The sequence below is a fragment of the Numida meleagris genome, chromosome 9, assembly GCF_002078875.1.
Source record: "Numida meleagris isolate 19003 breed g44 Domestic line chromosome 9, NumMel1.0, whole genome shotgun sequence".
NCBI classification, from domain to species: Eukaryota; Metazoa; Chordata; class Aves; order Galliformes; family Numididae; genus Numida; species Numida meleagris.
The window spans coordinates 17,225,546-17,239,776 of NC_034417.1; the positions used below are offsets into that span (position 1 = coordinate 17,225,546).

The 14,231-nt window shown below is 45.6% G+C and overlaps 1 protein-coding gene across 5 annotated transcripts in view; it reads left to right on the forward strand.

Moving 5' to 3' along the window:
- LRRK1 (leucine rich repeat kinase 1) overlaps positions 1-14,231 on the forward strand; it is a 67,900-nt gene that overhangs the window by 43,024 nt on the left and 10,645 nt on the right. For all 5 annotated transcript variants that reach the window (XR_002441746.1, XM_021406961.1, XM_021406959.1 and 2 more), the window contains exons 18-29: positions 290-410; positions 651-810; positions 1,194-1,470; positions 4,379-4,550; positions 6,102-6,265; positions 7,276-7,415; positions 8,571-8,817; positions 10,259-10,425; positions 11,196-11,393; positions 12,033-12,310; positions 12,439-12,633; positions 13,363-13,514. Coding sequence is in view for 4 of the 5 variants with exons in the window: in XM_021406961.1 (XP_021262636.1) it covers positions 290-410; positions 651-810; positions 1,194-1,470; positions 4,379-4,550; positions 6,102-6,265; positions 7,276-7,415; positions 8,571-8,817; positions 10,259-10,425; positions 11,196-11,393; positions 12,033-12,310; positions 12,439-12,633; positions 13,363-13,514 (2,271 nt within the window). In the remaining variant the exon portion in view is untranslated. The remainder of the gene's footprint in view (positions 1-289; positions 411-650; positions 811-1,193; positions 1,471-4,378; positions 4,551-6,101; positions 6,266-7,275; positions 7,416-8,570; positions 8,818-10,258; positions 10,426-11,195; positions 11,394-12,032; positions 12,311-12,438; positions 12,634-13,362; positions 13,515-14,231) is intronic.

Here is a 14,231-nt window from a genome sequence, read left to right on the forward strand (position 1 = left end):
AAGGGTGATGGCTTTGGTTGGTGTCCCAAGGAAGACCCAATAGGTCACAGTGCATAGGGGATAGAAGAGCCCTCTGCGGCAAACGAAGCAAGCAGAGCAGGGTTTGGCTTAGAATTTGTTTTCCAGACTTCTTAGTATTTTTCTCTAAAGCTAAAAATGCTCACTGACTGCCTTCCTCCCATTCATCTGACACAGGAAATTTAGTCAGTGATAAGAGAAAGTGAGCATGGAAAGGAAGCCAGCGTGCTGATAAGGTTTGGTAATCCTCACCCTTGCGTGACTTTTGCAGTGAGCTCTCATGTAAGACTTTGGAAGGCCTCGATGGACTCCGACAGCTGATTTTCCATGTCACTTGCAACATGAAGGACGTTGGCAGCTCAATTTGCTCACAGAAACTTGCTGGGAGATTGGTGAGAACTGTGCTCTGTAGCTTCCCAATGGCAGTTTTTTTGTGGGCTGGGTTTGGACTGGGAGGTGAACTTCGGAGTTATTGCTGCTGCAGGAGGCATGCGAAGCATACAAAATGGCGTTGGAAAAAGCAGCTCTTTTAAGATCTCTGTGAAGGGGAGATGGCTTAGACAGGTCCTCACTAGCAGCAGAGTGATTGCTGTCTGATACTGATCCTGTTGTTTCTCTCATGTGGCTTGCAGATTCCAAGGAGTTACCTTAGTCTTCAAGAAGCTGTCCTTGCAGAGCAGCATAAAAGAAGTCAGAATGATGATGTGCAGTATTTAACAGACAGACAGATTGAGCTGATCATTGAGCAAACCCCTGGAAATGATATCAAAGACTATGAAGACTTGCAGACTGGTAGGTCATGGCAGACCGATAATTTCTTGGCATTTAATGTGTGACCAATTGAAACATTCAGTGAAGAATAGGGCCCTTGTCCTGGGGTATTTCTGGAGGCCTTGCTCTGCAGGAAGCCAGGGCAGGAGCAGGGTGAAGGGGAGGTGTAATAGGGACAGAAATATGGATGGTTAAACAGTGTGGGGGGGTTGCAAGTGGAATGCCAGATAGCAGTGCTCCTCAGGTACATGTTGTGCTTGGCTTTGCTACATGCTGTCTGTACCTGGTGTGAATAAAGCTGCCCAGGCTGCCTCCTATCCCTCCTCATCTTTGCTGTGTGAATTTCCTAATGCTGGTCTGTTGCTCATCTACAGTTCTGTTGTTTTGTTTTTTTTTTCTTGCAGCAATTAATTTCCTTATAGAAACAGGTACACTACTGCATTTCCCAGACACAAGCCATGGCCTGAGAAATCTCTACTTCCTTGACCCCGTCTGGCTCTCCGAGTGTCTGCAGAGGATTTTCAACATCAAGAGCTCCAAGTCTGTAGCTAAAAATGGAGTCATCAGAGCAGAGGATCTCAGGATGCTGCTAGTTGGGACGGGCTTCACTGAACAAACTGAAGAGCAGTACTTCCAGTTCTTGGCCAAGTTTGAAATTGCCCTGCCAGTAGCCAATAACAGGTAGGTTGATAATTAGAGATGGAGGAAACTGGCCATTTAATCAGGGGACATTAACAGGCTTTATCACTATAAGCAGTAGTCTGGCATGAGCATCCCATAGTCCAAATGAGTTTGATAACTTTCCAAGGCAAGTCTTTGCTCATGCAGCACATTAAGACTGACAGGGTAAGGGATGCTCAGGTGACTGGCTCGGCCACCAGCACTGAGGAGCAGTGGCATGGGCAGGGATGTGGTGATGAACAGGTGGGAGCTCTGAGTGCTTGGCTGGCACGGCTGCAGCTGAGAGGGAATGTGAGGCTCCTGGCTGCCAAGCCTGCAGTGTAGATGGGCTGGAGTCATCTGTTTCTAATGGAAGGTCCTTACTCCAGTGTATGGCAGAAGACTTTCAGTAGTCAATAATTACATCAGCCCTGGAAGTGTTTTATTTCTAGTGAAAGGAGGAAAGCGTCGCTTCGGTAGCTGTGTGACTTTATTATTTTTCAGCATCATCCAGAGCTGCTGATCAATAGTTTTCCTAGAAACAGTGTAGGAAACCTCATTCTCTTTAAACGTTAGTGAATCTTCCTCCCTCCCACCCCCCGTCCCTTTTCCACTGGGCAGAGTTCCCTGCTATTTTTTCTCTCTCCCATCTGCTTGGCGACCGCCTGTTGTTGGGTTAATGGTGAAACCATCGTTGTAGTGCACTTCTGCTGCAGCATTTGCATTTCACTACCTTGCCCTTCCCGGCCAGCATGGCTGTGTTGCCCTGAGCCTCTTGGGAGCTCTGAATACCAGCACAAGTGCAGCATTCTCTGTGCTGTCATTATGCCTGTCACTTATCCAGTCCCGGATGCCAACAAATTTTCTCAGGCTTAACACAGATAAAGCAGCAATGTTTCTGCTTAGTCCAAAATGCCTTTTGGGCTCCTCGTCGCTATCTGCCATTTTTCTCCAAGGCAGTCACATTGTTTGAGCCTCAAGATTGGCCTGCCCAATCTTTTTTAGAGTGATTCAAGACACATTAACAGAATATTCTTCCCACTGATGGACTGCAGCTCTGGCAGGTTGGATTAATTTAATGTGCTAGCCAGACACAGAGCAATTATTTGTTACTGCACTTCTGTTGTTGCCCAGATCGCCAGATAGGATTTCTGTGCATTGAGCAGAGAAAGCAGCTGCTGGTTTCTGTTCTGAAGGGGTGGATGGAGGCATGTTTCACATATTTCCAAAATTTGCATTGGCTGTTGTTCGAAAGCATCAAATGTCCATCTGTATTATAATCCACTATATACTTGTGGTCCAGAAGGGCCTCATTGGCCTTCTTACTTCTAATGCTCCCAGACTCTTTCTCTGATGCACCGAGGAAGATTTATTGGCTGTCATACAGTGCATCCTCCACTTGTATAGAGCAAGGCTAATGCACTCCGTTTCTCCACCTAAGGTGCATACAACTTAGCTTTGTAAAAAAATAGGGTTGAAAATGTGACCATCCTTACTGTAATTTGTAAGCAAAGAGAAAGTTTTATCCGTTATCCATTCCAAAGAGATTTTACGGAAGGGATAATTCGATCATGTAAAACATCATCAGATGTTATGGGCTGTGACATATGGAGAAAGCTGTTGTCCAGTGAGAGGTACCTTTTCAGAAGTGATCTTTTAGTTTTTACAGAGTACTGCAGCTGCTGGCGAGAAAATGCGATAGGCTTAAAGCGTTGGATTTGGATCCAGCTTAGTTCTAGTGGTGCGCTGTCTCTGTCGCTGTTGTGTTGGTCGGGGCCCTTGGCTGTTTGCCTCCTTGCTGTCATGGTGCCCGTCAGTGATGAGCCCCAGATGCTGATGAATTTTCTCAGGCTCAACGCTGATGAGACAGCAGTGTTTCTGCTTACAACCAAATGTGATTTGGGCTGATTTTTGATCGTTTAAGCAACTTGGAATGTTATTTGGTGCGGAAGAGTATCACTGTTAAGAGATTTATTGGCAGGTACTGAAAGCCATAAGCTCGTGTTCAAAACAGTTTCAAACAGTTTCAACAGTCTTCCAAAGTTGTTAGCTTCCCAGATATCAGAACAAACGGATACTCTATGCTTGCTGAGAGGTCTGAAAATAATTTGGAAACTTTTTGTGGGCCTCTGCTCCAGCACTGCTCTCTTCTGGTAGTCCAGTAGCTCTGGGTTTCCTCCCACACCTGGGGGAAGACCCACTGCTGGACCTAGTCTGTGCTTGCAGGATGAGATGGAGAAAGGCAAGCAACATCTCCGCTGGCATCAGTCTGGCACACTGAGTTCTTGCTGTGGGAGTTTGTCAGGGCCGTGGCAGGGAGTCCAGCAGCACAGTACAGCAGGAAACACTGTCATACTGACGCATGAGATGCTTAATGCTTGAGGCTAGGATGAGAGCCAGAGCAGCCTCGTCCCTGCAGCCTGTAAATGTCTCTTTGCCACCTCCCACCACACCTCCTCTCCCCACCTTCTAGACTGAAAGAAGCTGAGCTGCTGTGTGTTGTTTTTGCATTTATCTTCTGTTGCACGTAGCAGCACAGCTGTATTCCTCTGTTTACTACCAGAGCACGGTACTAAAGATACAGAGTCTGAATGAGGCTCAACATCACAGCTGTTCTAATGACTCTTGTATTCTAATGCATTTAATTTGTGATTACACAAATGTCCTGCTGATTACCTCAATTTTAGCCCTGTCCAATAGCCCTGGCTGAATTATGTCATGTCTGTTTTGCCTCTGCTTGCTTCCATAGTGTAAATGAACTTCTCCATGTACTGCGGCAGCGCCTTTAGCCTAAAAGCTTTTTTATATGCAGTAGGCTGTGCCATTAAAAATCTCTTTGGAGACTGAATCGCCTTATTATCCAGTAACAATGTACTCACTGTTACAAGCTGTAGCTGAAGTTTGAGCGGCTGAATTTGGTTTGTTTCAGCTACCTCCTCCCTCATCTGCTTCCTACCAAGCCGGCGTTAGATATCCATGGGTTCTGCCACCAGACCGCAAACACCATCCAAAGGGTCTTCAAGATGAGTTTTGTCCCAGTTGGCTTTTGGCAAAGATTCATCGCACGAATGTTAATTAGCCTGGCAGAGATGGACCTCCAGGTAGGTGACTGTATCTCTCTGCAAGCAAAAGAAGACAGCTGACGTTAGTGCTTGGGATGAGGGTTTCTTTCCATTTAGCTTGGTTCAGTCATCAGGCTTCAATATTACTGTTTGTGTAAATGGGGGAGATAAGACTCTGCAATCAAAATCTGTGACTGTTTTTTGCAGTAGGTGTCATTTAGAACAACAAATCGGCATGAGGGATGGAAACCTGCCTCTTCCACCACCTCCTTGTTGTACCATTCTCTGGAAGAGCTCAGTACCCCCAGCGTCTTCCAATGACAAATATTTGGAGTTCTGCCTGCAGCTCTTGTCCATGACCATTCCACTGGGCCAGACTCTGGAATATCTCCATCAAGTCAGCTTGAATCCATATGGGTTTAAACGAGGAAAAAAATTACAAGGCTGTTACCTTACTGAGATACTGAGTGCAAACAGGCATCCCATTAGTGGAAGTGGTATGCATATTGTTAAAGTAGTCTTTCTAAGGTTCTGAAAGCTAAGTCAATTTTGTTGTTATGTAGACAATTTTTTTTACAGCAGTTTGTATCTGAAAACATAGATCTGCTGGAAACTATGATGAATACCAGCAGAATATTTTTAGTATTACTGTGGTATCTTCTTAACAGCTACACATTTACACTGCGTTCTGTCACCGATGTACAGAACATGGAAAACATGTTGCTTGTTTTTGGAAGGTACTCTGAGTTCCAGGTTTCTGAAACCATTTCATAATTTTACCTGTTTTAAAGGGCTGCCTTGGCAACTCCTTGCTTACGTCCCCGTGGACGCTGCATAACCTTAGAACACCCTTGCTAGTGACCTTATTCAGTCCTCAGTGAAGTAAATGGAAAGACGTCTGCAGAAAAATAAGTACCAGGGCAAAGAGTACAGTGGAGTTCTGCAGATTAATGCTTTGGTTTGAAAACAGAAATACATTTTACTGTAAGTGCTGGTTTGAAATGCCTTGGAGAGAAGCCATCTTCCTCCAGTGACACAGGTGGATAAGTTAACTCTACACTGAGGGCAGACTTGATCATCCACTAAAGCATTTAGCTCTTTAGGTTTTTGAGACTTCTGGAATTAAAGAGTTCGTGTCACAAATGTCATGATTGTCGAATTAAGCTCCCTTCAAGTACTGGAAGGCTGCAGTGAGGTCTCCTTGGAACCTTCTCTTCTCCAAGCCCGGCGCCCTCAGCCTTTCTCCATGGGGGAGGTGCTCCAACCCTCTGATCATCTTCATGGCCTCCTGTGGACCTGCTCCGACAGCTCTACGTTTTTCTTGTGGAGCTGTTTGCTGCCATGAAACTGTTCCTTTTTGAGTGGCGTGCAAATGTTTTCATTGCTGCAAAGCCAACTTTTAATATGCCTATTTTCATTCCAGTGCCATTTTTTTTTTTTTTATGAGTACAGGTCGCTCTGTATGGAAATATTACGGTAGCATCTGTGAAGGCCAGAAAGAGAGATGTCACCTTGTTACTCGATTAAAACGACGTTACAGGGAGAAATTTCAGTGCTTTAATGATTATCGTGGCTTTCTGTTTATTTCAGCTTTTTGAAAACAAGAAGAACAGCAAGACAAGAAACAAAAAGGTGACCATCTACAGCTTCACAGGCACCCAAAGAAACCGCTGCAGCACGTTCCGAGTCAAAAGGACTCACACTGTTTACTGGCAGGAAGGTCTGTTCGTTACCTTTGATGGAGGCTATCTTAGGTAATTTGTGTTTGTAATGCAGCATGCGTTACAGGGGACTAATAGAGTGTGTGAAGCACGTCACCTGAATGGAGATGAATGGGCCTGACTCATTGTCAGCGCTCACTCATCGGTGGAAGAGGAGGCTCTTCTAATAGACATAACTCATCTGGTAACAACTGGTGACAACAACAGTGAGTAAGTGATTGCTTGGCAGTTCTGAATGTATCAGCCCTCTGTGTTATTGCAGCCACAAGTTTAAAGAGATCTGAAAACAGAAAGTGGTATTCAGAGCAGAACTCTTTGCCAGATACAATCGTGCATTTTCACCTGCAAGGATTTCCTTAAGTCAATGAGTGTTTCAGTGAACCCTAAAACCCCACCACTGTGTGGCAGCAATCCAGATGAGTGGAGGTGCGTCACTGCTATCAGTCTGCATGTGGCAGGAGCTATGGACAATGGGTTTAAACTGGCCAAGGTAGAGTATCTGCTGGTTGTGAGGCTGGAGGATAGCAGCCACCCATGTTCTTTCACAGATGTGAGGAGTTGGTGGCCACTTAGACTTTCATCTCTGCGTTATCTACAAAGGTAGATAATGGAAAGACAGGGAAGAACCATTGGTGCTGCTGTGTAGCTGGAAACCAGAAGGATATAGTGACTTTCCTAATTCATTTAGGCAGTCTGCAGCTGAAAAGAGACTTGGAACCGGATATTGCAAATCACAACCTAGAACCCTAAATTCTGGAACAAGGTTGTGGTCATAGTATATCTTCCTGTGTACTGTGCTTCAGGGGATTATAGAACTAAGCTCTTTGTAGTAATGATGCATTTACCTACTATGAGCAATTTCTTCTCAAAGTCATTTGCAGAATGGAATGAATTGAAATTCATATTCAAAGCCAAGGTTTTGTTTTGATTGCCTATGAACTACATGTTATTTTGTAACTCAACTTTCCTAGGAGAATGAAAGTTCGTTGACACTGATCCTTCACAAAAGCTTCATTCCCCTGTCTTTTGTCTTTCTTTCACAGTGTTGAGTCTTCTGATGTCAATTGGAAAAAGAAAAAAAGTGGGGGAATTAAAATCATTTGCCAGTCAGAAGTGAGAGACTTTTCAGCAATGGCATTCATCACAGATCACGTCAACTCTTTGATAGACCAGTGGTTTCCTGGTAAGAGAGCTGCTATGATTTTCTATGCAGTATGATGTCTGTTTAACAGAAGGTTCTTTGGCAAAGCTCTCCAGGTGTGCAGTGTTGTGTGTTAAATGAGGACCCCTCAGACTCTGAGAGTTTCAAGCCAATAATGTCTGAGAGAAGCTGATAACCTGCAGACAGACAGAGATTCTTTGCCAGGAACCATTGGTCTAGACCTTGTGTCTTTCATCCCATCAATCTCAGCAAGCACAAGTGAAGCATTACAGATGAAGCAAGACCTGCTTGTACAGCAGTGAGAGACGCTTCCCTTGCTCGTACTGGAGGCAGGATTCCACCCAAACTTCTTGGTGCTGTACCTCAATGCCAAAACTCCTTTTAGCATCAGCTGGATCAGCTTTTTATCCCCCATTTGGAATAGCCTGTAATTAATAAAATTGTGATGTGAGAGGCATGAGTGAATATGATACCAAGGATTCTGTGCCAAGGTAACTTCCTTGACTCCAGCAGTTACTTTTCCTGTGATCAGCACAGATCATGCTGTTACCCAGCAGGCCATTTGCAACCCCAATACGCTTTGTTTAAAACCAAAACAAAATCTCAAGTATTCTTTGTCATCTCACATCGGTCACTCAGTGGTCTAGAACACAGTGCCAAAATCTCTTAATTGGAGGTTCTCCCAAGGAAACAGTTGTCTCACATAATCATGTTCTGCGTGTTACGAAGTTAAAAGAGGATTTTATTTGCCTTTAGATTAAAATAATGATAATGTTAATCACTGAAGCTTGAGAAGAGTCATGACTTCAAAGGCTATGGCCTGGATTCACCCACTGAATTGCAGACATTTAATGGAGGCTGACAACACCAAATCCCTCTGTAGTGAGTGGGAGAGGTTCCGTCGTGGTAGCTTTTCCCCCAGAGGGTCTGAAAACATTGCTCATGAGAGAGAGCGATGTCTTCCTGCCTTCAGCACTGCAGCTACAGCTTTCTCCTGCCCTGCATCAGGCACCCAGCTGCTTTCATAAGTCTGCTTTCACCAACTGCTGCTGTCAGGAGTCTGACCATTTCCTGCCAGCGGATCCGGGTGGCGACTGCAGACGTTTGTAATCTGCTCAAAGCTGTTGCTCCTTCTCAGTTTGAGTTATGTTTTCTCTTTGCTTTCCTGGTTTGAAGCACTCACAGCCACTGAGAGCGATGGCACGTTGCTGATGGAGCAGTACGTGCCCTGCCACATCTGTGCCGCTTCCAGGCCGGAGGACGAGCGTGGCGAGAGGGCAGAGGACGCGCAGTACTTCAACATGGAGGACTGCGTCCTGACTGCCATCGAACTGGACTACATCACGTGTCCTAACCACCCCGACATCCCCGTTTCTCTCCAAGAGCTGGTCCCAGAGCTTTTCATGACAGATTTTCCTGCCAGGTAATGTTATTCCATAGCCTCTGGTTCAGTTTCGGTGTGCAGATTCAGCTGTTTGTGTTTTTCCTAAACCATCTCTGCTAGAGGAATGTACCAACCGTGAGGATTATGAGGACAGGCTGAGAGTGGAAGATGGCCCTGCTCATGGCATGGGGATTGGAACTGGGTGGTCTTCAAAGGTCCCTTCCAACAAAACCATTCTTTGTTTTTTACTGTTTGCTTTATTGAGTCCTCTAGGATAACTGCGGTGCAATGTGAAAGTCTCTTTTTAATGTCACAGTTGCCCTCCAGTACTCTGCTGTGGTTGAAGTCTTCTTGGGATGCCTGGTATGAACCAGAAAGGAAATTTTAGTATGGCAGAACCAAGAGGCAGTGCTGCTGTGTCACAAGACTGACGCTCAGATCACCTTTAGATTTGAAGATCCTTTAGGAGAGTGAGTTTATGTAGACACCACTACAGAGCTCACATTGTGCTGAGGCTTCTGCATGGTTCAGGGCTGCTGCATATGAAGCAGTAGTGCAGCAATCCTGAGCAGCTTAAACTCTTTCCTACCTGTAGCAGCATTGCCAAATCTTGTAGCTGCTTACCTGCATTCCAGCTGGATATTGTACCCCATATTACTCGATGTGTAGAGTGAGAGACAACGTGACAGCAGGCAGAACATGAGATTGGTGTCCCTTACAGCTCACATTTCTCAGACCTCTTTGGGCTGGAAGCAGAGCTGTGAGATTTCTTGGCCAAATGGCATCCTGTCAGCTGCTGTTGGAGCTTTCTTTGCTCCTATTGCCTCCCATTCCCTTTTTACAGTTGTTTGGATGGGTATTGTGGGCCAGCATCCCAGTGGCCAACTACCATGGTCTCCTTGCAGTGTTGCCTCCTAGAGACTTATTTGGCTGGTGTGAGGTGAGTGGAGATGTTTGAAGCACGAGCAGCTGTGAAAGTAGGCTCTGGAAGAGTGGGGAAATGATGAATTACAGCCTGGGAACAGTAAGCTGATTGGAATAATGAGGTTTTAGAGTGTGGGGCTGTTCATGAACATCCTGTCCTGCCTCAATAGAGAGAAGAGGAACAGGAGGTAAATGAAACAAACAAAAATATCATTAATACAGATAAATGTTGGAAATGTGTGTAGCTGTGCCATCTGCTTGGAGAAGGAGCTCATGTGCTTTCCAGATCTATTGGGTTCTCATAGGATAAGCTGCCACAGCAAAAAACCTTTTTCACTTATTTGCTCATTACTTTTCTTTCTGCAAGGAATCTGTTGAGCCATATGTGAGCCAGCACAGAGTACCTTGAGATGACAAAGATGATCCAGTCTGCTCTGCAGATGAAACTAAGAATCTAAGAGGGACACGTGAAAATGACAGTCGCATTAAAAACATGAGTTTACAGTGCCTTTAAAGCTTTGCTTTTAATTAAAAAGCCCCAATCTCTTTTTGGCAGACTTTTCTTGGAAAATAGCAAACTGGAATGTAGTGAAAATGAAAACAACGTTCTTGGCCAGGGTGGAAGTGGGACCGTTATATATCGGGCACGATACCAAGGAAAACCAGTGGCTGTGAAGAGATTTCAGATCAAGAAATGCAGCAGTTCTCCCACTTCAGCTGCAGGTACAGTACACAGTCGGCACTGAGATTCAGTCTTGCAGCCTGAGATCACAAGCTAAAACCAAAAAGCCTTTGCTTTCTGAAGTGCTGGCAGCACCTGTTTGTATACAGCTTTGAAATATATAGCAAAGTTGATGTGTTTTCATGGATGAGGAAGGTGTGTTTTAAGGAGTCTTTCATGACAACACCTGTAAGATACAGAAAGGAAGATCACTTTCATTGCAGGATATCAGAGAAGGAGGTCATTGGCAATGAGAAGTGTGTATTTGCGTGGGTTTGCACTAAGGACTTGCAGGTCTCTACCTTTTAATAAGTCTTATTCCATCTATGCCAGCACCTAAAGCAAGGAAATTGGAAATCCTCCTGCTCCTGCCAGCTCCTGCAGGCAGGGATGGCCTCTCATACTGCATATGCTGGGTGTTGAGCTCAGGTTTCCATCAGAGGTTCAGTCCATGGGCAGAAGAAATGGGGAAAGTGCCTCAATTTCTTCATTTTTATCAGGGAACCCCTGAGCTGAAGCATCAGCCAGCTGGTGTCCCACTGACATGTAGCCTGCTGAAAGAGCAGATTTGCCTGAGCAGCCTGGAGCGTCCCATGGCAGAAGGACGATAAAGAGTCCCACTTCTGGCAGGGCAGTTGGGCAAGGGTAGGAAAGACGCCTTCCACTGAAGGGTCTGCAATGTGACATCCACCCCTAGAAGATGTTAGTTTAAAACGGTTCATTTTCTCCGTGATGAGCACCCTCTTGAGAAGGAGTTTGTATGTCTTGCCAGATACCATGCTGAAACACCTGAGAGCCATGGATGCCATGAAGAACTTCTCCGAGTTCCGCCAGGAGGCCAGCATGCTCCACTCGCTGCAGCACCCCTGCATTGTCTCCCTCATTGGCATCAGCATCCATCCACTCTGCTTTGCACTGGAGCTGGCCCCTCTGGGCAGCCTCACCACTGTCTTATCCGAAAACTCCAAAGGTAAAAGCATAGTCCTCCTCCTGGGAGATCTCACTCCTGAGTCACAGTGTTGACAAATGATCGATCGTACCGAAACCGCTGCTTGATTTACTGAAGGGGAGTAGGGAAAGTGGGAGGATGGCATTGCTCTTCAGCTGTGCCTTTGGGGGCTGAGTAAAAGCTGATGCTCAGGGTTCTTTAAAACGACTTTGGAGGCTGGATTTTCAGTTTCTCCATTAAGTAATAAGAAGTGCATCTCTCTTCAGTTCTCCCTGTGCAGCGCTGTGTTCTTCCCCCTGCAGGTGTGTGTCTGAATTCTCCCGTAACTGTCTGTATTTCTGTCGCTGTCAAATGAATGACACTAATTCTGAGATAGGTTGAGGCCACCTGACCCTCTTGGCACCTTGGCTTTGTGTCAGCTTTCAGTCAAACATTAATTCTCACCAGAAGATTCAGGGGTCTGGAGGTTGGAAGGGTTTTAAAAAAACTCATAATAGAACTGCCAGATGTACATAGCAACACAAACAGCGGCGCTTTGAATGTTGGCGTTGAGTGATGTTTTAAAACATTCTTAGTTATTGCTCTGAAGTTTCAAAGACAAAGGAAGGGGGGAAAAAGCAGTTACGCTTACAGGACCTGAAGGCTGTTCCTTTGTGGCAGGGTCTTCCTTCGTGCCGCTGGGACACATGCTGACACACAAAATAGCGTATCAGATTGTCACCGGCCTCGCCTACCTGCATAAGAAGAACATCATCTTTTGTGACCTGAAGTCAGACAATATCTTGGTGTGGTCCCTGGACATCAAGGAGCACATCAATATCAAGCTCTCTGACTACGGGATCTCCCGGCAGTCCTTCCATGAAGGAGCGCTCGGGGTGGAAGGCACACCAGGCTATCAAGCCCCCGAGATCAGGCCTCGCATAGTCTACGATGAGAAGGTAACCGTGGCCTATCCGTGGGTGGTGGTGGCTGGCTTCATGCTGAATTCCCTCCTAACCGCTGTGCTGTTGTGCAGCGCTGTCTTTACCAAGGGAGGCTTCTCTATGCTCTCTGTCGCTGGCTCTAGGTCGACATGTTCTCGTATGGAATGGTGCTGTACGAGTTGCTGTCTGGTCAGCGGCCGGTGCTGGGGCAGCACCAACTGCAGATTGCCAAGAAGCTGTCTAAAGGGATCCGTCCCGTTCTTGGTCAGCCAGAAGAGGTGCAGCTGTATAGGATGCAGGCCCTCATGATGGAGTGTTGGGACACGAAGCCAGAAAAGGTACAAGACCCCCCTCGTCACCAGTGTTCTCTGCAGCTACGGGCAGCCCTCTGCACACAGCAGAACCGGGCTCCCTCTTGGTACAGCTCCATTGCCCGTTTCCCCCTCCTGCTGATTTGGCCCAGAGCTTCTACTAATTTAAATTAGAGTTTTATGAATGAAACAATGGCAGATTGGTGGCCTAAGACATCTGGGGTGACGTGCAGGTCCCTTGATGTCAGTGGCAGTTAGGCTATTGATTTCGCCTGGGCAAGGCATTACCCATAATTTCTAGAAGCAGCTACAGTATCACGCTGTGAATGTAACTACAAAGACTTCAAAACCCCTCCGATTATAAAAGGCAATATGAGGGGATAAGAAAAGGATTTAAAGTGTGAAAAAAAGGATATTGGTGTATTACATTTCTCATTAATTAAGTTGGTGTTTTGGAGCTCTTGTCCTTCAAATAAAAGTTGCTTTGACTCACAGACAGGCAGAGTTTGGGTCTGCTTCCAAAATTCGTGCATCTTACATCTGAATAAATTCTGGGATACAGAGGGATGCTAAAAACCACTGAGGGGGGATTTGTAAGAAGTTGGTGCAGATGTGAGTACGTAGCAGGAGATTTTATGAAAGAAGCCCTGCTTCTTGGCTCTGTAGCTTTCATAGCAATGGTTATGATTCTGTTCTTCCATCTGGACCTCCAGCTGCCTTTGTGATGTGTGTCTTTCTCTTTCCCTTTCCCCACAGCGTCCGCTGGCCATCTCTGTGGTAGGGCAGATGAAAGATCCCACCTTTGCAACATTCATGTACCTGCTGCCCTGTGGGAAGCAGTCGTCTTTCTTCTGTTCCCAAGGACAGGAATACACGGTGGTTTTCTGGGATGGGAAGGAAGACACCAGGTCAGATGGCTCCTATCACTCATTTCTTTCTTTCTTTTTCAAGTGAAAATCCTTCAGTGTCTTCACTTACCCCTCTGGGGGGGAGGTAAAGAAGGTGAAAGTGAATTTGAGTGAATGCCAAGGATACGTTCAACGCTGTTTTCCCAAACTCTTTTAATTGGGAACAGTGGTTGCTTTATAAAGGATATTTAATGAGCTTAACTCTGCTTCAGTTAATATGAGGAGAAGATTAGGGCAGTGTAATGATTCGTACACACAGGATGGAGCATTTGCACATGAGAACAGACGTGTTCTGCCTTTCCTAATGAGGCCATTTAACGCTAAACCTTTCCTAATTGAGACTGCAGTTCCATCTCTGTTCTGCAAAGCAATTAAGCACATGCTTAAATCCTATTGAAATCATCAGGAGTTAGCCACATGCCTGAAGCTGTGTGTGCATCCAAGTGTGTGCTTCCAGTAAAATGTGTGCTATACTGGCGAGGCATGTGCTTTAAGTGTTATTAAATTGTGACTGAGGTGATGGTATTTTGCTCAGCCACATGTGACCCATGGCTAGTTAGGTTTATTTTTATGGATGTTGCTGATTTTTACAGCCCGCGTTTTATTTGGAAACATTCACAAAGGGATCTGAATTTGCTATTAATGTATTCGTTATTCGTGGGCATTAACCTAATGGGAAAGGTACGTGATTTGTTCCTGAACTGTTTGCTTTGCTGT